At 41.2% G+C, this 24,922-nt stretch overlaps 1 protein-coding gene across 1 annotated transcript in view; it reads left to right on the top strand.

The window, feature by feature from the left end:
* TTC6 (tetratricopeptide repeat domain 6) overlaps positions 1-24,922 on the top strand; it is a 305,088-nt gene that overhangs the window by 247,767 nt on the left and 32,399 nt on the right. The window contains exon 29 of the mRNA XM_073610036.1: positions 9,821-9,973. Within this exon, the coding sequence (XP_073466137.1) occupies positions 9,821-9,973 (153 nt within the window). The remainder of the gene's footprint in view (positions 1-9,820; positions 9,974-24,922) is intronic.

Below are 24,922 nucleotides of genomic sequence, written 5' to 3'. Positions count from 1 at the left end.
TGGCTGGTGAGGCACTGGCTAGTATCAGAGCCAGATACACACAGGTTACATACGCCGCGATCATTAGAGCGAGAGCAATAATTCTAGCACTAGACTTCCTCTGTAACTCTAAACATGTAACCGGGCCTATTTTTCAAACTTGTTTACAAGTTAAAATAATTTTTTGTGCTAGAAAATTACTTAGAACTCCCAAACATTATATATATATATATATATATATATATATATATATATATATATATATATATATATATATATATATGTATGTATATATATATATATATATATATATATATATATATATATATATGTATATAATATATATATAATATTTTTTTTTTCTAACACCCTAGAGAATAAAATGGGGGTCGTTGCAATACTTTCAGTCACACCGTTTTTGCGCAGCTATCTTACAAGCGCACTTTTTAAAAAAAAAAATACACTTTTTTTAATTGAAAAAAATAAGACAACAGTAAAGTTAGCCCAATTTTTTTTATATTGTGAAAGCCGAGTAAATTGATACCCAACACGTCACGCTTCAAAATTGCATCCACTCGTGGAATGGCAACAAACTTTTACCCTTAAAAATCTCCATAGGTGACGTTTAAAAAATTCTACAGGTTGCATGTTTTGAGTTACAGAGGAGTTCTCATTCTAATGCCTCGTACACACGGTCGGATTTTCCGATGGACAATGTCCGATCGGAGCGTGTTGTCGGAAATTCCGACCGTGTGTGGGCGCCATCGGACATTTTCCATCGGATTTTTCGACACACAAAGTTGGAGAGCAGGAGATAAAATTTTCCAACAACAAAATCCGATCGCGTCAATTCCGACCGTGTGTGGCCTGTTCCGACGCACAAAGTGCCACGCATGCTCAGAAGAAATTCCGACACGGGACAGCTCGTTCTGGTAAACTTAGCGTTTGCAATGGATACAGCACTTTCGTCACGCTGCAATGTTAAAAATGGTTTAATACAGCACACTCTCTTCTTCTTTATAATGTGACAAGAATTAAGTAGTTTTGCTGCTCATATTCACACACACTTCTCACAAACTTTTATTTGTGTTTTTTTAGTGGGATTCCCTGAATATATTGTTATTAGTTGTCACATCTGACAGTTTTATATTAGTTTTTTTTTTTTTTTTTGGATTTTAAGCCTTTTTTTTTCTTTAATGTTTGGATTTTTTCCAAGGCTGATCTTTGTTCAATGTTATTTTTATTGTTACTCCAGAATATTTTTGTGTGTGTTTTGTGTGTCAAGTTACCCCAACACCATTGATATCTTTTATTATTTAATCTCCAGGAGATTGTTTGGTGTTGGTGTCCCTTGTTCATTTCACATTGTATATTTGAAATGTACCTGAATCCTCACAAACCAACTGTCATTTTTGAAGTAAAACACATAGAGTATAATTCAAAACCCAAATCCTTTATTAAGGGATCAGAACCAAACAAAGAGGAAGGCAACACTGGATCAACAGGAGAAATTAGCGAAGCCTGGGACCCCCACGGCAGACATCAATTCTTCAAGATCAAAATTGGTGGCCTGAGGAGTCCATATGTAAGGGAGGGCAGTCTGGTCCAGAATTCGCAGAGATCCGGAAAGCAGCAGATGACATCTGTGTCCCCAGGCTGTGGTACCACAAGAGGCTGCATTTTTTGGCCAACCAGACTGGATCCAGGGCAATCACTGTCTGGTCTTCCTTCCACGCTTCCTTCCGGGCTGTGGCTGTGCAGTTGGAGATGTGGCAGGAGGAGGAGTAGGACCTGGAGGAGGAGGAGGACCTGGAGGAGGACTGGGGGGACCTGGAGGAGGACTGGGAGGACCTGGAGGAGAGGGAGGACGAGGAGGAGGACCTGCAGGAGGAGGAGGAGGACCAACGCGAAGGTGTGTCTGAGGTGTAATTTGGCCCCTCATACCTTTCTCCAGAGCCTCCGATATGAGGGCCTCACACATGACTTTTTGGCCCTTTTCCATCCTCTGCATTTTATATGCAATGAAGGCAGCAATGTTCTCCTCCATGGTGTGTGGTGCTCCCAGGACCTCTGTAGCCCTCCAAAAGAATCCTATAGCAGCCTCCTCTAGGGTACTCCTCCTACTGCCACTTTCTGTTTTCAGGGGGGGTGGAGGGACCTGCAGATCAGCCAGCCGGCTCGGCCCGGCCACCTCCTAGCTGAGACATCCCTGTGTATGAAAAAGGGACATGGTTTTAGTTTTTGCTTCATCAATCACAATCCTAAATTAGTACTCCCAACTAACATCTAGTTAACATCATTGATTGTACAAGCAGAAATATTTAGAGGAATGCTATACCTGGCTCAATCTGGGCTCCTCCACATGTGGCCTGGAAGGCCCAGGTTGGGCGTCAGAAGCCTCAGCCGGGGGGAAGGAAGCGTGGAAGGAAGACTTGAGAGGGATGGCCTGGGTTCAGTCTGGCCTGCCAGAAAGTGCAGCCTGTCGTAGTACAACATCCTGGGGACATAGATGTCATCTGCTGCTCCGGATCTCTGCGAATCCAGGACTTTCTTGCGCTCCCTTAGATATGTGCTCCTCAGGCAACCAATTAATATCTTTAAATAGATGATGTCTGCCGTGGGGATCACCTGCTTCACAATTTCACACAATTGCTCCAGTGCTGCCTTCCTCTTTGCTTGGTTCTTGAAATGGGGGTGGGTAATCTCCCACAGACAGGGCAGCTCCCTTAGCATCTCTACGAATACTGACATGAAGTCATTATCTTTTAATAAGATATCCATGTTCACTGCAAGACACAACACAAGACAAAGCCTAATGTCAGACAAAACTCTCCTAATCTTGTTACAATATAGGACTCAATCTAGAAGCAGTATAGGCACAAGTTTGTCTCTTACCTTCGTTCTTACGATCGGCGCGTCCAATGCTCCTTCCTCCGCTCACAGATCGTACGTAATACGCACGCGTGTTACGCTTTATACACACTGCGCATGCGTGTAACTCCGCCCGCCTCTGACGTTCTTTCTAGTCTATTCCCTGCCCCTTTTCGTTCGGCGTAGTGGGTGAAGAGTACATGGTGGAGTTACAGCAGGTGCATGCTAATTCTAGCAACGAGGAGGAGGAGGAGGAAAGGCCGGATCCAGGCACGTCCCGATCCAGAAGGAGATGTTTTAAGGCCACAAATATGTCCTTTGGGGAGATGTTGGAGATGGTCGACATCATGAGGAAGTCCAACTATGACGGAAAATATGGGCCTTACCCCAACCCCAACATCAGAAAGGCCAAAATCATTACTAAAGTGATCAAAAGCCTTCACAGGAATTTCGGGGTACGAAGATCTAAAGATCAGCTCAGGAAGTGGTGGTCAGACCTGAAGTTGAGAGAGCCAGAGCAGTACCGAAAGATCCGGAGAGTGCTGCAAAAAAGTAAGTAGTTGTGCTGTGTTCCTGTTCTTTCTGTCTTTATTCCGTTCGTTCTGCTCCATATGCTTTTATTAATTGTAACGTTTAAAAGGGCAACTTTAATGTTCATGGGTCCATTATTCGTTCGTATCAAACATTTTTCTTTCGGCCTCTAGAACACCATTGTTTAGGCCATATGCATTTTCACACATTTTTTGGGGCCTACTTGGATGCCAAATATTTGTTTGTGTAGATGGGTTTGTTACTAGAATGAAATGCCAACTAGATTCTGTGTAAGGAGAGGACACTGAGCAGCTCTTTTCACATCTGGACACTGGAGCACTAGTGTGGGACCCCAGAACACCATTTTTATTTTATGTTTCCTATTTATAGTTCTGCCATCAAATATCTGTGTGCTAATTATACCATTTTTGTTTTACATAGGGGAGAAAAGACTCGGAGGACACCCCTCATCCCAGGAGAACACAGACCCCCCACCTATGGAAGAAGGTGAAATACCACCAACACAAGAAGAAGAGCAGGAGGAAGAAGAAGATGTGGTGGAGATTGGCACCACAACAGGTGAGTGTCTGCGACCACAGGCTCAGGTAAACAAGATGGATGGTGGCAGATTTTTGAGTGCTTTTTTTTTGTTCTTTATCTCTTTTTAGGTTATCGTGATGTGAGGGATAGAGAACGCTTTACTTCTGAAAGTGCCCAGATCCTGATCGGGGAGATCATGGGGTATAATCTCGAATTGCACAACATACAGCAACAAATCAGTGATGTTATTAAAAAAAATAATAACATCATTGATGTTTTGGGGCGAATTTAAACCCCACAAAATCACTTGTTTTATTGTGGTCCAATCTTATAAAATTTTTTTCAATGTTTTGAAAAGCCAAATTTGGAGGATGCACACAGTGTGCCAACATGTGCTATCTGCCATCACGGGAGATCAATGGAGGCGTTTTGGGGGTGCAACCCCTTCCTCAATTATAAAGTCGCATTGAGGAAGGGCTTGCTCCCCCAAAACACGTCCCTTGATCCCCCCTGATGGCAGATAGCACATGTTAACATTCGTAAATTGGTGTGCATCTTCCAAATTTGGCTTTTCCAGGGGTGATTTCCCCCCATCTGAATGCTATATCAAACCCAGTTCCTAAATACTGATGTCTGATATAGCCTTCAGGTTTTACCTAATGTGAACTTTGTAAGTTCAAGTTTTTTGGCTTTCTTGTTGGTTTTACACAGGCCTGTTTTATATGAAATGGATATTTCGATTTTTGATAATGCTACTGCAAAAATTGTTATACAACAAACATGTTGGTTTGTTTTAAAAACCTTTGGTAAATGCACATGTGATTGTGCAGGTATAAAAAAGTGGCTTACTCAAGAATGTGTGGATTATTGCCTCAACACTACAACACTTTTGGGGTGATGTAATTGCTGTTTTATGCAAAAATGGGGGTTATTTCCTAAGGGCAAATACACTTTGCACTACAAGTGCAGGTTCAGTGCAGTTGCAAGTGCACTTGTAGTGAAATGTGTTTTTGCATTTAGGAAGTACCAGCCAACACTGTTTTTTATAAGGTTACCCAATCACGACATTTTCTGCACTCAACACATTTCTGTCAGGGTCAGCTAAAACAAACACAAGCAGTAAATGTCCACAAAGAATTTCTTTTGGTTGTTTTTTATTTGAAAAAGGTTTCACAGATTGTCTGGCATATTGATAGCCCCCCTACCCGCAAAGAACTCCAGGTAGCGTAACCGGACATCACGGGCACTCAGGGAGGGCAAGCCAGGACGGCCACTTTCAAGTGCCGTCAGTGTTGATGGATTTGGGATTCCGGCCTCAGGCCCAACTGAGCCAGCATAGTTGGCTGAATGTTTTCTTAAAAAATTATGGAGAACACAGCAGGCAAGTATTATATGGTTCAGTTTATACTCCGCCATATGGATGGGTGTCAGAAATAATTGGAACCGGCTGGCCAGGATTCCAAATGTGTTCTCCACCACTCTTCGGGCTCTGGCCAGCCGGTAATTAAAAACCCTCTGTTCTGGGGTGAGGGTCCTCATCGGGAATGGCCGCATCAGGTGGTCCCCCAGTGCAAATGCTTCATCAGCAACGAACACAAATGGGAGACCTTCAACATTGTCCTCTGGAGGTGGCAAGTCCAAGCTGCCATTCTGGAGACGCCTGTAGAACTCCGTCTGGGCGATGACTCCACCATCGGACATCCGGCCATTCTTCCCCACGTCCACATACAGGAACTCGTAATTAGCCGACACCACCGCCAACATCACTATACTATTAAACCCCTTGTAATTATAATAGTACGACCCCGAGTTGGGTGGTGGGACGATGTGGACGTGTTTCCCATCAATTGCCCCTCCGCAGTTAGGAAAGTCTCACCGCTGGGCAAAGTGGGAGGCCACAGTCTGCCATTCCTGTGGCGTTGAAGGAAACTGTTGAGGAAAAAACAATAAACATTACTATTTTTTCACAGAAACATGGCAAGCAGATTAGACACAAACATTATGGGCCAACCTCCAGATAGCATTTATTAAGGGGAATTTAACAACAACAAAGTATAAGGTACACCTATCATATTCCCCCTCCCCCCTCTCATGGGCCATTTCTAACATTATAGGGGGGGGGGACTCTTGGACAGGTAACCCTCTTCACTTCATTGAGAGATGAATGCCTAAATAATGGGTATTACTTGGAACAGCCCCTCCTTAGTTACACTATTGGCAGACCACTGGACAGGTAAGAAGTGTCATAATACAAAGATATAAATACACACTGTACACATTTGAGCACATTTGAACATTCTGCTATTACCTATCAAGATAATAATAGGATACAAAAACTTTAAACAGTACCATTGGAAAGTATACAGGCAGGCCCTTGCACTACATGCTTTGGGGAATTCATCCATAAATCTGACCAGTAAAGAGATGGGTATAGTGTGTATGGGTTTGGCAAAGTCAGCAGATAGATGATTGAGGATAGAGAATTGTGATCAGCTGACTTAGCAGTTGGGGGAGGGAGGGTTACTAAAAATTATTTGGGGACACCACAAAAAAAAGCCTCTGGCACTCTGCCTGAATTTAAAACAAAAATAACATTTCCAAACATTTTAGGGGGTGTTTGGGGTAAAGCACTACTATGGAGCTGATAAAATACATTGTTAAGTGACTACATGAGGTGAATATAGGGCAGGAGACACCATGCTGGGGAGGTTAGTGAAGGGCAAATATGTATGAAGGACATAAAATAATAATTACATAAAAATCCAGCATGCATGAGAACAAAGGGGACATTCACAGCATATTACAATCATGGTAATTAGGGAATGAGGAAAGAAATACAATATATTAGCAAACATTCAATACAATAAAATGTGATATAAAAGAATAAAAATCTTACCTTCATATACTCCTTCTGCAGGACCTGTATGATGGCAGAACAGGTCTCTGGGATGATGATACCCAGAGCCTGGGGGGAGATGCCTGTCGAGAACTTTAAGTCCTGCAGGCTTCTCCCTGTGGCCAAATACCGCAAGGTAGCGACCAACCTCTGCTCCGGAGTGATGGCTTGCCTCATGCAGGTATCCTGCCTGCTGATATAGGGGGTCAGCGAAGCCAACAGACGGTGAAACACGGGGTCCTGAAATCATCAGGATTATTCTCACGGATCTCACGGAGCAAAGGCATATGAGAGAACTGGTCACGCTGAAGCAACCAATTCTTGGTCCATGAACTCCTCCCCACCCTGTTCATGGACTGGACTTGTGTCAAGGTCAGGACCCCAACACCAAGCCCCCGCACAGCACGAACTCTACGAGGAGTCTGCATACGAAACATGGCTGGAAAACGGTCGGCTGCTCAGAACGAAGTAACAGAACGCACTGAAGAACAGCAAGGCCTGTGAAGAGCGACTTGAAAAACAGCAACGAGCAGGCAAGATCACACAGAAAACTCTGATACGAACTGACTGCACGCACTGAAGAGCAGATACAAACCCACAAGCACAAACTGAACGGCAGAAAACGATCTGAAAGCCACGAGTCTGAAAAAGCGCGAATCGTCTCTCACCAAACTTTTACTAACACGAGATTAGCAAAAGGAGCCCAAAGGGTGCCGCGCTTGGTTCTGAACCGGCCTTTTCTAGTCTCGTCGTACGTGGTGTACGTGACCGCGTGGTTGTCGATCGGAAATTCCGACAACTTTGTGTGACCGTGTGTAGGCAAAACAAGTTTGAGCCAACATCCGTCGGAAAAAATCCTAGGATTTTGTTGTCGGAATGTCCGAACAAAGTCCGACCGTGTGTACGGGGCATCACAATCGCGGTGATACCTCACATGTGTGTTTTGAACACCGTTTTCATATGAAGGCGCTACTCACGTATGCGTTCACTTCTGCACTAGAGCTTGTCGGGACAGATTTTTTTTTATGATTTATTTTACTTTTTTTTTTTTTTTTTTTTTACATTGTTCTTCTTCTAAAAAATGTGTCACTTTTATTCCAATTAAAAGGAATGTAAACATTCAGCAGGCAGCAGATTATCATTCTCCCTCTTAACTGTGAGAGAAAAACATGGGATTATGGGTAATCTTATGCACATAAACACGTTTTTTCCTTGTAGTTAAGAGGGCTGGGCTGAAAGGGAGCATTTGTCTGTTAGACACATGCCCCTTCTATGACACTGCAGTGAGAGGCGTGCCTCCACTGCAGCATTTTTAGTGGACAGCTGGGACCAATTGTACTGTTTATTGAGCTCAGTGCCTCTGACAAGAATTGAGAGGCATTGTGAGCTCAACCTCTCAGTCTGCTGCAAACAGAGTGTGTCAGCTTGTATTTAAAGTGGCCGCTCTCTATTTAGTTTCTGACGGACTGTGTATGGCTCCCCATATCTCTGGAACCATAGGTCGTAGGAGCCTCAAATTTTTTACCAGTGGTGGGGTAGCACTTAGGCTACATACCCATTATGACCCCAGGTCATGAAGCTACGACCCTTTGAAGCTCTTTTTTTTTTTTTTTTTATTTTCATGGCCCTGCCTCACCTGCCTCCCCTGAATGCACGTCCCTGACTTATACGTAGGATCAAAATCTGATTAATACAGTAAAAATCTGTGTATCAGTGTGCCATCGAAACAGTATCAAGACCTTCACGTTTCAGATATTTCTATTCTCTGATATTCAGTAGCTCCAGGGTGTTTTTCTTTCAGCAGATTTCCATTTTCACATCATTTAAACCATGTTTTGCTTGAAAGTTGTAATTTACATTGCAGAACACTTGACAAGTATTTCATAGAAACTCATCGACCTGAAAGAAGGACCATTTGTCTGCTTTCTCTATGTAGTATGAAATAAAATCTCTTAATGTACCAAAAATTGTCAATAAATGTCTTTTAAAGCCATCTACTACCCATTGTAATTTATATTCCAGAGTGCTGTGCAAAATAATTAAAGATGAAAACTACAAATCTATTATTTTACATTCAAATTCATATCCTTGCAGTTAATATTATGTACCACAGTATGTATACATTGTTACATGTATCAAACTGAACCTCTGTTCCTCTGGTCTTCAGGCAGGACCAGCCAGTTAGAGAATCCACATAAACTCTGAATTTCCAGTTTTTTAGGCAGATCTGATTGGAAGCTCTATGTAAGTCCTTGGGCAGGCGGATGTAAATGGATGTGTGTCTGTTCACATCAAACTACTAAGGTCTGTGGCCTTTTCAGGTTTTTTTTCTGGACTTTAATGTGATGGATAAGAGTCAGTCTGATGTAGACAAATGCAAGTTCATTGTTATCTAGGCCACCTATGGATCCAGTATGGGTCTGGAGCTCTCTGGTTTGTTAATGAAGAAAGAACGGGGGACTGAGAGTATGATGGGTATACTGTAGGTAGCATTACCACCCCTCTTGTTGCCAAATGCCCCTAAACCTCATCTTCCCTTGCTTTCACCACCAAGCACCTCTCACAACTCCAACATTTCCCGTTCTGGAACGAGCATACTTTTGCTAGTATATACTATTTATATAAATATTATTTTGCATAAATCTTATTAAAGTAAGCCTGTATGTACTTTAATCATTCTAAATTGTTACCAGTCATGAAAAAAGCCTGTATATAAAGCTACCTTTAATATAGAAATAACAGAAACAAATGGATATGGTGATAAAGCAAAAGTTAATTTCACATTGTCTCTTGTAGCACCACTAGCAATGAGACATTGCTACAGTAAACTTGATTAAGCTGTAACTTGCATGTCTGGGACTTTAGGTGGCCACTCCCATCAATATACAGTATATGATTTTTTTTTTTTTTTTAACTTTCATTTTAACAGTAATGAAGATTAACAATGTGCCATTAAGCTATTTCTCTACCTTTGTCAAAACCAACTCTACGCTTTCCTTGTAGGCACAGGGATCCTATCAGAAAGCCTGGAACCAGTTTACAATAGCCTTGGATATCAATCCACAGAGCTTGCTAGGATTTGAAGGCCGTGCTATTGTCAGCTTACAGATGGGGGACACATTTGCTGCACTGCAAGACATGAACGCTGCAATAAAGGTATTTTCAGTTGTCTCTTTGTCATGTGCTTAATTTTTAATTTTATATTATATGATGTGTGTGTATATGTGTGTGTGTGTATATATATATATATATATATATATATATATATATATATATAAATGAAGCGCACTACCCCCATAGGAGCTGCTAAGTTGTTTGTTTTCCCACTGACCATCCCAGACCCTCGGAGCTACCCTTACCTCTGACACATCGGGTTCCATTATGTGTAACAGCACAGACTCAATCCCCTTTGACACAGCTGTAGTGTAATACCAGTGTGCACTAGAATTAAAGACAACTTCACAATATATATATTTATATCATATACCTTTTTGTCTTCACCTTTAGCCTCCGACTTGCACCTGGTATGTAAATTCAAAGAAGGCAACACTACACACAAGAATACTTAAACAAGAATTTTGTTTTACTGTTCTTTGCTTAAAGTAAAAGTTACAAAAGTTGTGACTGTCAAATCAACTTACTAAAGTCTTACAACAGATGTAAAGTGTTTAAATTACCCTGCTAGCAATGTATCAAGGAAATTGAGATAAATGACAGAGTGAACTGATTTCACTATGAGCACTATCCCACCCTTTTGCAAGCTTTGAAACTGTAAATAAAGCGTATGCTAATTTAATAAAGTATAGTACAATCTTTAGGGAGCTCCCATTACTTTATATTACAGTATCTTTAATTGAGCAATGAAACACAAGGCCTTGTGTTTTATGAAACAGTCCTTCTTTTCTTCTTTCTTCTGCTAGCTATGAATAAAGTGAATTTGTAATCCAATGGTTAATGACTCCCGATCAAAGCAAGCTGAATATTGAATCAAAGTTATGGTACAGCAGTACTGCAACTATCTCTGATGCCAATGACACAGTACCAAATCCTCAATGAGACACAGGCCCGGGGCCTAGTTTTAGCTCAGTCTAATCCTTTTGGCTTTGCTTTGTGGGACTATAGGTCCCAGCAACTCTGTGTTGTACAGAGAGGTGTGTAAAAGTGCATCAAGGAAACTCTTGGGCAACAGCCTGCTCACCCAACCAGGTCTGTGATGTAGGAAAGTTCTGCTCCGGTGTACAGGGTCCTGTTTCCGGCTGACCGACACTACTAAGCTGCTCCGCTCCACACAACAAGACGCTCTGGGACTCTCAGATGGCTCCGACCGGCTTCTCTGGCTCCTTCCCAGTCTTGCTTCGCCGTCAGTCCAGCTCACAGAGGTGACACAGGATCGCTAATCGGATTGCTCTTATGTGGAGGTAGGCCCCACTTCGCTGGAGACCTCACACAGATTCTCCCAGGCTGACCATTTATAGTCCTCCTGCAATGCAGTTCAGTTCTCTTTGTGTTCATGGGAGGTCATAAGCATTGTGGGTAGGTCAAGTTAATGTGGAAATGTAAACAAAATAGTCACTTCCTATAATTTTCTCACATTAACCAGAAAGAATCAAGTCCATACACAATTTTGGTCGCTAGATGGCGCCAGATACTAAGCTATAACATAACACTAATTTATATAGCAAAAATGTGACTGCTATATATATATATATATATATATATATATATATATATATATATATATAAAGTTGTAAAGTACTAAGGCACTACGTAAACTGTTGGCGCTATATAAATCCTGTATAATTATATATATATATATATATATATATATATATATATATATATATATATATATATATATATGCACACAGTTGTGCTCATAAGTTTATGATGTTTGATGACCCTGATCAAAAGTTTACATACCCCAGTTCTTAATACCGTGTATTGCCCCCTTTAACATCAATGACAGCTTGAAGTCTTTTGTGGTATTTGTGGATGAGGCTCTTTATCTTCTCAGATGGTAAAGCTGCCCATTCCTTTTGTCAAAAAGCCTCCAGTTCCTGCACGTTTGAGATCTTCCCAAAGTGGCTCAATGATATAGAGGTCAGGAGATGGCCACTCCAGAACCTTCACTTTATTCTGCTGTAGCCAATGACAGGACGACTTGGCCTTGTGTTTTGGATCATTGTCATGTTGGAATGTCCAAGTACGTCCCATGCGCAGCTTCTTGGCTGATGAATGCAAATGTTCCTCCAGTATTTTTTGATAACATACTGCATTCATCTTGCCATCAATTTTGACCAAATTTCCTGTGCCTTTTTAGCTTACACACACCCAAAACATCAGCAATCCACCTCCGTGTTTCACAGTAGGAATAGTGTACCTTTCATCATAGGCCATGTTAACTTCTCTCCAAATGTAGTGTTTAAGTAGTGTTTAAATTGAGTCCACCTGTGTGTAATTTAATCTCAGTATAAATACAGCTGTTCTGTAAAACACTCATAGGTTTGTTAGAGGACCTTAGTGAACAAACAGTATCATGAAGCCCAGGGAACACACCAGACAGGTCAGGGATAAAGTTGTGGAGAAGTTTAAAGCAGGGTTAGGCTATAAAAAAAATATCCCAAGCTTTGAACATCTCACGGAGCACTGTTCAATCATCATCCAAAAAATAGAAAGAGTATGGCACAACTGAAAACCTATCAAGACATGGCCGTCCACCTAAACTGACAGGCCAGGCAAGGAGAGCATTAATCAGAGAAGCAGCCAAGAGGCCCATGGTAACTCTGGAGGAGCTGCAGAGTCATGCCCTCCACAAATCTGGCCTTTATGGAACAGTGGCAAGAAGAAAGCCATTGTTGAAAGAACGCCATAAGAAGTCCAATTTGCAGTTTGCGAGAAGTCACGTGGGGAGACAGCACACATGTGGAAGAAGGTGCTCTGGACAATTGAACTTTTTGGCCTGAAAGCAAAACGCTATGTGTGGTAAAAAACTAACATGGCACATCACCCTTAACACACCATTCCCACCGTGAAACATGGTGGCGGCAGCATCATGTTGTGGGGATGCTTTTCTTCAGCAGGAACAGGGAAGATGGTCAGAGTTGATGGGAAGGTGGGTGGAGCCAAATACAGGGCAATCTCAGAATAAAACCTGTTAGTGAGTCTGCAAAAGACTGGAGACTGGGGAGGAGGTTCACCTTTCAGCCGGACAATGACCCTAAACATACAGCCAGAGCTACAATGGAATAGTTTAGATTAAAGCATACTCATGTGTTAGAATGGCCCAGTCAAAGTCCAGACCTAAATCCAATTGAGAATCTGTGGCAATACTTGAAAATTGCTGTTCACAGACGCTCTCCATCCAATCTGACAGAGCTTGAGCTATTTTGCAGAGAAGAATAAGCAAAAAAATTCACTTCCTAGATGTGTAAAGCTGGTAGAGACATCCTCAAAAAGACTTGCAGCTGTAATTGCAGCGAAAGGTGGTTCTACAAAGTATTGACTCAGGGGGGCTGAATACAAATGCACGCCACACTTTTCACATATTTATTTGTAAGAGATTTTTAAAATCATTTATCATTTCACTTCACAATTATGTGCCACTTTGTGTTGGTCTGTCACATAAAATCCCAATAAAAATACATTTACGTTTTTGATTGTAACATGACAAAATGTGGAAAATTTCAAGGGGTATGAATACTTTTTCAAGGCAATGTGTGTGTGTGTGTGTGTGTGTGTGTATATAGTATGTATACCAAAACATTTTTTGTTTTGAACAGAGTTGGCAAGAGCTAGAAGCCCTGTAAAGGTTTTATTGCTGTCTTTGTCCTTACTAGGTAGGTTTACTCTTGGATAGTGGTCGCTTGGAAAAATTCAGGTGGTAGGTGTAGCTGGTGGGGGATACTAATGCCCCGTACACACGGTCGGATTTTCAGACGGAAAATGTGTGATAGGACTTTGTTGTCGGAAATTCCGACTGTGTGTAGGCTCCATCACACATTTTCCATCGGATTTTCCGACACACAAAGTTTGAGAGCAGGATATAAAATTTTCCGACAACAAAATCCGTTGTCGGAAATTCCGATCGTGTGTGCACAAATCCGACGGACAAAGTGCCACGCATGCTCAGAATAAATAAAGAGATGAAAGCTATTGGCCACTGCCCCGTTTATAGTCCCGACGTACGTGTTTTACGTCATCTCGTTTAGAACGATCGGATTTTCAGACAACTTTGTGTGACCGTGTGTATGCAAGACAAGTTTGAGCCAACATCCGTCGGAACAAATCCTAGGATTTTGTTGTCGGAATGTCCGAACAAAGTCCGACCGTGTGTACGGGGCATAACACTAAAAAATGTGTTATTGGGTGAACGTGAATTTCTCTTTTTAAGGCCTGAAATAAATAGAGCGTGGTTTTGGCTTCCCCCTATTTAAATTACAAATATGTACTATCTTGTCTGTTCCTATAGTTAGCTAGTTTAATGCCCCGTACACACGGTCGGACTTTGTTCGGACATTCCGACAACAAAATCCTAGGATTTTTTCCGACGGATGTTGGCTCAAACTTGTCTTGCATACACATGGTCACACAAAGTTGTCGGAAAATCCGATCATTCTGAACGCGGTGACGTAAAACACGTACGTCGGGACTAAAAACGGGACAGTGGCCAATAGCTTTCATCTCTTTATTTATTCTGAGCATGCGTGGCACTTTGTGCGTCGGATTTGTTAACACATGATTGGAATTTCTGACAACGGATTTTGTTGTCGGAAAATTTTATATCCTGCTCTCAAACTTTGTGTGTCAGAAAATTTGATAGAAAATGTGTGATGGAGCCTACACACGGTCGGAATTTCCGACAACAAGGTCCTATCACACATTTTCCGTCGGAAAATCCGACCGTGTGTACGGGGCATATCAAAGCTCTGATAATATTAATGGTGATGGTATAACAATAATATTAGCTATAAAAATGAACACATTTCTTAAATAAGCAAAGGTCTTATTTATTTAAAAATAAAATAAAATACTAACATAGAAATCTAAAAGAATATTACAGAGCATGTAAAACAAAAGAGCAGAGATGATACATTACGTAAGTCTGCCCTCAGTGTTCTGTGTGTCATAGCTGGGCTCAATGAGGAAAAGAGGCCATTCATCGTTGGCCTTTACCTTCTTAACCACTTCAGCCCCGGAAGGATTTACCCCCTTAATGACCAGGCCATTTTTTGCGATATGGCACTGCGTTTTTTTAGCGTGCGACGCTGTACCCAAATAAAATTGATGTCTTTTTTATCCCCACAAATAGAGATTTCTTTTGGTGGTATTTGATCATCTCTGCGTTTTTTATTGTTTGCGCTATAAACAAAAGAAGACTGACAATTTTGGAAAAAAAAACAATATTTTTTACTTTCTGCTATAATACATATGCAAAAAAAACAAAAAAATAATTTCTTCATTAACTTAGGCCAATATGTATTCTGCTACATATTTTTGGTAAAATAAATACCAATAAGCGTGTATTGATTGGTTTGCGCAAAAGTTATAGCGTCTACAAACTACGGGATAGATTTATGGACTTTTTTTTTTTTTTAATTGTTTTTGCTGGTAATGGCGGCAATCAGCGATTTTTAGCGGGATTTTGTAATTGCGGCGGACAAATCTGACCCTAAGTGGCACTTTTTTGGGGACCAGTGACACCAATACTGTGATCAGTGCTAACAAAAACGCACTGATCACTGTATAAATGACACTGGCAGGGAAGAAGTAACTACAGGGGCAAATGTGTTCCCTCAGTGTGTTTCTAACTGTGTGGGGGAAGTACTGAAAGGAAGAACACAGAGATCGCTGTTCCTGATTACTAAGAACAGACGATCTCCATGTTCTCCCCTGTCAGAACGGGGATCTGCCTTGTTTACATAGGCAGAACTCTGTTCTGCCTCTCTGTAAAGCGATCGCAGGTGGCCGGCGGACATCTGGTCCACCAGACACATGGATCGGCTTCTCCTCCGTGCAGCGGGCACACGCCTCTGGCAGTGTACACGCGCCCACACTATCTATTGCACGAAACAATGTACGAGTACACTGTTTCACGCAATAGAGTCGCCCTGCCGCAGTATATATGTGGTGGGCGGTCCTTAAGTGGTTAAAGCACACACAAACGCAATCCACACAAACACCCTCTGCCTTGTGTAGTCCTCTGTCTAATGGGCTACAATCCATAAACTAAGCAGACTTCTGTTGCTATCCCAATATCCTCCAGCATAGGGCATTGATATATTGCGGGCAAATGCCTTGGCCCAGGTCAACATTCCAGTTCACAGCTGGCCTTTTAATGTTCGGGTTGCAGGCAAGGCAATTAGACACTTTAATCTTCACATGACCAGGTGGCCTGAAGCAAAGCTCTCCTATTCCCATACCCCACTGCCAGGGGGTATGCCTGAATCCTTTTTTCAGATGAAGAATTCTGATTTGCACTCTTATGTTATACATGCCCTGCTGGGTAATCCTGCTCAACTGGCACCCCAAAACGACTCAATCAGTCTCCAGATGGCTTAGGTATAACCAGGTCTCAACAGTCCAGAAATATGCTATTAAAAAACATGTTGCATCTTCCAACAAGGCCTCTTTCGCATACCCAACCAGAGCCACACACCTGCCAGATCAGTCTATTTTTGCAGGAAAGATGGCCAGGTTTTTGCAGTCCACTGTAGATGCCATTCCACTGTCCACTGTCAATGATTTTTACAGGCTGAGTGGCTGCAGCTGATTGCAAACACCTGGCCAAACCCACTGCAGAAATACGCTGATCTGGGTGGTATTTGGCCCTAGACAGCTGTGTGAATGAGGTCTGTGATGTAAGTATAGCCAGAACATTTTTTTATAGCGTGGAAAAGGTTTAAAACTCTTGTCAGGTTTTTATTGCTGTCAGTTGTCCCATTGGGAAGACTCACTCTCTGTATTTATCTTAAGGTGGGTAAATCTTTCAAGTGGAAGAACCTGTTCCAGTGACAAATGTCTAAGAGGGAATTCCCTTCATTTGTAGAGATTTCCTACCACCTCCTGTTGCATCTCCAGGACAGGAAGTGAGGAGATACTGTATACTATATCCCCAATTGTACACAAACAACATAAAAAAACGCATTTCATCAAAAAACAGCTTGATCACATGGATGTAATCAAGCCATCTTTTGGTGAATTGTGTTAAGGAGAGGTGACCTGCAAACAGTGACATTGTTACCAGCTGTATAATAGACAGTTTAATAAAAAGGAATTTGGAGAACAAAATGTGTGTATGTGAGTCTCTCCTTTCTTAAATACCTATGTGATCTGATTGGAATAGATTTAAATGTGATTGGCTGTCACAGGTTACTGTAAATCATGATTGATCTTTTGCATGGCCACACTGAATGAAGCCAGTAGTCCAAAAAAGAGAAATTACCTTTTTTCCTAATGAATAATACTATAAATCTGTCTTCTCTTGTAGAGTGTGTAGACTTTACAAGGGTCACCTTTTTCACAGATATGCTCTGGCAAAGGATGGAAATGGTATACAATGTCATGGGCACTAAGCCAAATTAACAGTGCTGTGATACTACTGTAAATTGTTAGGTGTCAAGTTGTAATCGTTAATTAGTTTGGTCTATAATTTTTGTTGAAGGTCGTTTGTGCCTGTTACACTGCACATTGCATTGCTATAGTTTTATTAATACTATGTTTTGACAGCAAGCCTGTAAGGTTTAGAGCCATTGAATATAAAGAAGAGCTCCATCCAGGATAAGTGAATTCTATGATTCCCCTGCCAGTGCTTTACAGGCAATCCTAGTAGAAACATTTTATCTGATTCCCAAAACAGCAGTGACAGGCTAGGCCGGGCTGTTTTGTGAAACTTTTAGTCCTCTGGGCAGCCCACTAGAACAGAGGCTCTTAACTAGCGGTACCTACATATCATTTGGGAATATGGCAAGAAAATGATGGGGTATTGGACTGGATCTATGAAAAAGTAAATAAAAAACAAACTAGATTTTCTACAGTACTGAACCTGAAAATCAAAAAAGAAAAATCAAATGAGTAACATTGTCAGTAATGGGACCTTCATTCTACATTATGTTTTGGATTGCATAAAAACAATAGCAACTATCGCAGTTGTAGCTAGCTGTGATTTTCTGTTTTATTTATACACCGTATCCGATGTGTGTGTGTATACTTTGTGGTGTTTGTGTGTGTGTATATATATGTGTATATATATATATATATATATATTCACTCCCCCCTTGGCATCTTTTGTTGCCTCACAACCTTGAATTAACCACTTCAGCCCCGGAAGAATTTACCCCCTTCCTGACCAGAGCACTTTTTGCGATTCGGCACTGCAACACTTTAACTGACAATTGCGTGGTCGTGCGACGTTGCACCCAAACAAAATTGATGTCCTTTTTTTCCCCACAAATAGAGCTTTCTTTTGGTGGTATTTGATCACCTCTGCGGTTTTTATTTTTTGCGCTATAAACAAAAAAAGAGCAACAATTTTGAAAAAAACACAATATTTTGTACTTTTTGCTATAAATATCCCAATTTTTTTAAAAAAATAAATTTTTTTCTCAGTTTAGGCCGATATGTATTCTTCTACATATTTTTGGTAAAAAAAAAAAAAATGGCAATAAGCGTATATTGATTGTGCAAAAGTTATAGTGTCTACAAAATAGGGGATAGATTTATAGCATTTTTATTATTATTTTTTTTTTACTAGTAATGGTGGCAAGCTGTGATTTTTATCATGACTGTGACATTATGGCGGACACATCAGACAATTTTGACACATTTTTGGGACCATTGGCATTAATACAGCGATCAATGCTATAAAAATGCATTTATTACTGTAAAAATGTCACTGGCAGTGAAGGGGTTAACACTAGGGGGCGATCGAGGGGTTAACTGTGTTCCCTGGGAGGTGATGCTAACTGAAGGAGGAGGGAACTGACTAGAGGAAGTTACGGATCGTGGTTCCTAGCTCATAGGAACACACGATCTGTCACTCCTGTCAGAACAGAACAGGGAAGTGTGTGTTTACACCCACTCGTCCCTGTTCTGTTTCTCCTGCTCACGATCGCTCGTGGTCGGTGGTCATCGTGACCGTTGGCCATGAGCATCAGCACCCCCACTGTGCAGCGGGCGCATGCGCGCTTGCTATCCTGACCCCGCGAGACGACGTATAGCTACGACGGCTCACACAGGGGAGCCAACCTGCTGCAGTATAACTGTGGCGGTTAGTCGGGAAACAGTTAACATGGATTTCTTGAGGATTTGCATCATTTAATTTACAGAATATGCCCACAACTTTGAAGATTTTTTTTATTATTGTGAAGCTAACAACAAATAGGACAAAATAACATACATTTTGGGAGTCTCCCACATTCCTTTTCGCAAACTCAAAACATGCCATTTTGTTTTCTGTTGAAAGTAATGGCTTTCTTCTGGCCACTCTGCCATAAAGCCCAACTCTATGGAGCTTACGGCTTATTGTCATCCTATGTGCTGATACTCCAGTCTCTGCTGTGGAACTCTGCAGCTCTTCCAGGGTTACCTTAGGTCTCTGTGCTGCCTCTCTGATTTATCCTGGCCTGGTCCGTGAGTTTTGGTGCACAGTCGTCTCTTGGCAGGTTTGCTGTTGTGCCATGTTCTTTCCATTTGGTTATGATAGATTTGATGGTGCTCCTAGGGATCATCAAAGATTTGGATATATTTTTATAGCCTAACCCTGACCTGTACTTCTCAACATTGTCCTTTACTTGTTTGGAGAGTTCCTTGGTCTTCATGGCAGTGTTTGGTTAGTGGTTCCTCTTGCTTAGGTGTTGCAGCCTCTGGGGCCTTTCAAAAAGGCGTGTATATGTAATGACAGATCATGTGACACTTGCACACAGGTGGACATCATTTCACTAATGATGTGACTTCTGAAGGTAATTGGTTGCACCAGAGCTTGTTATGGGCCTCGTAACAAAGTGGGTGAATACATACGCACATGCCAATTACCAGTTTTTTATTTTTGAAAAATAGTTTTATATATATATTTTTCTAATTTTACTTCACCAACTTAGACTATTGTGTTCTGATCCATCACATATAATTCAGATTTTGCAAGGCACTATATATATATATATATATATATATATATATATATATATATATATATATAGTGCCTTGCAAAAGTAATCACCCCCCTTGGCATCTTTTGTTGCCTCACAACCTTGAATTAACCACTTCAGCCCCGGAAGAATTTACCCCCTTCCTGACCAGAGCACTTTTTGCGATTCGGCACTGCGTCGCTTTAACTGACAATTGCGTGGTCGTGCGACATTGCACCCAAACAAAATTGACGTCCTTTTTTTCCCACAAATAGAGCTTTCTTTTGGTGGTATTTGGCTTTTTACCAGGTGCATGGTGAATGCAGTTTGACTAAAGTTGAGAAAGGGGCTGAAGTAGACTAGATCAGAATTGAACCTCTGTAGGTGGTGAAATTAGTCTGATGAAGCAACTTCCTTTACAGTCCATGTTTCCAGCTCTCCTATGCAACCCAACCTGGCCTGGGTCCTCTGAGTCCCGCACCGCCATATTACATATGTCCTCACCCTCTCACAGTCTCCTTCCTTCTTCCTCTCAAAATTTCCCGGGCTTTAGATTATATAGGGAAATGTAGTCTGCATTCAGCTTGTCAGGGTACAGAAGTCCTGCTATCAGCATACAATTTAATAATTCTTTGCTGTACTTTAGGCTGCTTTCACACTGGGGCGTCGGCGGTAAAGCGCCGTTATTTTTAGCAGTGCTTTACCGTTGTTTTTGCTGAGGTTTTCGCCCTCTAGCGGGGCAAATTTAACCCCCGCTAGAGGCCGAAAAAGAGTTAACACGACCCGCAAAGCGCCACTGCAGCGGCACTTTGCCAGCGGTGCTGCCCATTAATTTCAATGGGCAGGGGCGGTTTAGGAGCGGTGTATACACCGCTCCTTCACCGCTCCAAAGATGCTTCTTGCAGGAGTTTTTTTAACGTCCTGCCAGCGCATCACCTCAGTGTGAAAGCAGTGTGCTTCTTCTTTCTTCTATCTTCTATCTTCCTTCGGTTTCTTCCTCCATCTTTTTCTTCTTCTGGTTCTTCCTCAGATGTTCTCGTCCGGCATCTTCCTCCACGGTGTCTTCTTATCTTCTTCTCCTCGGGCCGCTCCGCATCCATGATGGCATGGAGGGAGGCTCCTGCTGTGTGACGCTTCTCCTCTTCTGGAGCGGCCCGATGAGAAGAAGATAAGAAGACGCCGCGGAGGAAGATGCCGGATGAGAACAATGGAGGAAGAACCAGAAGAAGAAGAAGATGGAGGAAGAAACCGAAGGAAGATAGAAGATAGAAGAAAGAAGATAGAAGAAAGAAGAAGCATTTAAATAAAGGAATTGTCAAAAACTGTCTCTTGTCATTTTTAACATTTTTGACAGTTTTTTTGTGAAATGGTAGGGGTACTTTTTTCACACAGGGGGGAGGGCCGGGATCTGGGGGTCCCCTTGTTAAAGGGGGCTTCCATATTCCGATAAGCCCCCTGCCTACAGACCCCCACAACCACCGGGCAAGGGTTGTGGGGATGAGGCCCTTGTCCCCATCAACATAGGGACAAGGTGTTTTGGGCGGCTACCTGAAGGGTCTGGTATAGATTTTGAGGGGGACCCCACGCCATTTTTTTTTTTTTTAATTTTAGCCAGGGTTCCCCTTAATATCCATACCAGACCTGAAGGGCCTGGTATGGAATTTAGGGGGACCCCCCACGTCCTTTTTTTTTTTTTTTATTTTGGTTCGGGATTCCCCTGTGGGGAATTCCCATGCCGTTTTTATCAATAAACTTTTATGTGTATTATCGGACCGGCAATTCCTTAATACCCGCGAGTAGTTTTAAATGACTTTTTTTCCTTTGAAATGTCATTTTGCTGTTAGACTGTTCTAAACACGGGAAACATGCGCCCCTTTACAGGCATACTATAGACACCCCCCAGGTCCGAAATTTAAAGGGATATTACACTTTTATTGTTTGACTTTAAGCATTATTAAAATCACTGCTCCCGAAAAAAACGTCCATTTTTAAAACTTTTTTTTGCATTGATCCATGTCCCCTGGGGCAGGCCCCAGGTCCCCAAACACTTTTTATGACAATAACTTGCATATTAGCCTTCAAAATTAGCACTTTTGATTATTTATGTTCGTGTCCCATAGACTTTAACGGTGTTCACGTGTTCAAACACATTTTTTGCCTGCTCGCAAGTTCTGGTGCGAACCGAACAGGGGGGTGTTCGGCTCATCCCTACTGACCACTAATGAATTGGTTTTAGCAGGGGTTCCCAGAGACCTGAAAATTATTTCAAGGGTTGCTCAGAGGTAAAAAATGTTAAAGGCTGGTTTAGGACATCACAGTGATACGTCCTGGTAATATTTCTTCAGAAGTTTTAGGCAAGATGAAAATGCTATCTGGCATATTTGATAAATCAAGGAAGGGCAGTGAAATCACAGGCTAATGTATATAGTGGGGTTGATTTCATAAAGGAAAAAAGACTGTTCACCTTGCAAGGGAATTTTCTCCAGAGCAGAGGTGACATCAGCCAATCATGTCCAAGCAAAAATGCCGTTGTTTTATTTTCCTTGCTTGTGATTGTGTATTCTTTGCAAAGTGAAACACACAGTTTATAAACTCTAGGGAAAATTCTATTGCAAAGTGTAGAAGCCTATTTGCCTTTAGTATATAAACCCCGATATGTATTATTTATTTTGATATCTTATGTTTTCACATGCTTTTATGCTCATTCTTCCCAGGGAAACTGCAAAAACAGCCGTGTCTACAGAATTTTCTCATAAGAGCATTCATTGCACAAAAGCAATTGCATTTCTAGGCACAGCTGCAAGCAGACAATCAAACTGTCACTATTTACCATACGATAAGAACAAAATAAAACACACGGACTAATTTCTTGAAACTTACTTTCTGTACATTTTAAACAACCCCTATTATACAGCCGACGTGTTGGATTTTGAGCTAGCATTAATCTACTTTGCAATTTAGTACTATTTCAGTGCACTGAGGATAATGGTTCACCTTTGAAGCCATCCTTAGAAAATAGAGTGTGACAAATGTGTTATAGGCATGAATTAAAATAACCTCACAGTAATATCATTTATAAGAGAAAATATTTTTTGTTCAAGGTGAATTGCTTGGGGCAGAGCAGAGAGGCACACGCATAAAAAAATAACCCTTTAAATTGTGTTTAAAATTTATACAGTGAAATCTTTCACGCAGCAATGACTTTTCTCCACTGTTAAGCTGCAAAATTGATCAGACTGCATCAGTTCTTATAACACCTTAGAACAGTCCCTGCAAAAGATTGCAAGTATTGGGTTATTTGGAAGTTTAAGCATTAAGGCGGACCTAAACCCTTCTAAACCTTTACAATAAAGGAAGCTGCCATCTTAGCTTATGTTTGATCTGCAGTTGCCATGGAGCTGCACATGTGATCCATTATGATACCAGACATTTGATGGCTTGACATTTCAGTTGAGAGCACAAGCAACTGTGACAGTTATCATTCATGGCATGCCTTAAATGTAACTGTTTTGGGAAACCGTTAAATCAGTGGGTTTAGTTCTACGTTAACTTAACTATTCTTAAAGGTAAAATTAACAGTGTAATTTCCATTTTCTAAATTTACCCTAACGTAATACTTGATGTGACTTGTACATTTTATTTGCTTACCGATCCAGATGTATGTTAATGTAACAAATATAGAGCTTTGTACGTTCTCCACTATCGGTAGTCTTCACTTTGCAATCACTGTGCCTCCCTTCTTTCCAACTGTTGAGATATCAACCCTTTAACGGAAGCTTTTTTTTTTTTTTTCAATTCCTTTTCAACTTACAGACTTGCATTAAAATAAGAAGCCATAAAGCACAACTGTAGTGTAGCACTAATGAAAAATAAATAAATTCTGGTAAAAGAAAAAAGGAAAAAATGTTGCGCTGTCATCCAATAAGTGCTTATACAAGCTCATAAATGCATGACATCAAACAATTAATAATAATGTGCATATAGTGCCTTAGACCAGTAAATAAAGTAAAAATTCATCCAATTAGTGTAATCTACAAATATCTGTGCTATCATGCAAGGAAAATACAGTGCAAAAATCCTGAACAATTATAAAAAAGAATAAAAGTCCCAAATAGAGCCAATTATTGAAAAATAGTGTTCAACATGTGCACATCCTATTGTGCTAGTGATGTAGGTGATCACCCAATTGTGCTCCACTCCAAGATTAATAAATTAGCCTCCTATCAGAAAGTATGACCTTATTAGGGTCTGACCTCACTTTAGTGAGCACACCCCTTACTGTAGATATGGAAAGTATCTCCCAGCAGGAAGCCCCATAAGGTGATTAATCACTTGAATACACTGTCCAGATCACTTCGCTAAAAATCTATCCCGCAAGATCATAAGGAGCATGATGTATATAAAGAGAGGGAAGAAAACGTCATTGCGCAACGTACATGCGTATTAATAATCTATTAAAAAAGGCATCTACTTAAAAAAATGGTTAAAAGGCAGGCATTCAGTACAGATTAGCATCCATTGCCCTGGCGGGTTTGCTGGCATCACGGCTACTTCTTCCACCTGACGTACGCTTTGTCATAAGAGTCGTCATCACTGGGGCAATGGGTGTAGCACTACAAAACAGAAAGCAGAGCATGTGTATGCAATGAGCAAAGTAAAGTGTCTATAGTTCTTCAATGCTAACCTGCAATTGAGAATTCAGCAATTCAGCATAGACAGATTGTCTATCAAATATTAAAGACAGGTTGTAATCACTTATTGAAACCTAGCTCTGAAAAGTTTGTATATATCGGTCTGTGACACCAGGGCAAGAAATAACGGGAGCAGTTGTCACTGGGATAGGAAGTCATGTACAATAATAAACACTGTCAGAAGTTATACGTTTTTCTAATTTTACTAAAAAGTACTTAAAGAGGTTCTATATCCGCAAAAAAAATAAAAAAAACCTGTAAGGCAAAGGCATAATGAGCTAGTATGCACCGCA

The sequence above is a fragment of the Aquarana catesbeiana genome, linkage group LG13 (assembly GCF_042186555.1).
Source record: "Aquarana catesbeiana isolate 2022-GZ linkage group LG13, ASM4218655v1, whole genome shotgun sequence".
In the NCBI taxonomy this organism is placed as follows: domain Eukaryota; kingdom Metazoa; phylum Chordata; class Amphibia; order Anura; family Ranidae; genus Aquarana; species Aquarana catesbeiana.
This window is presented reverse-complemented; position numbering and strand designations above follow the sequence as displayed.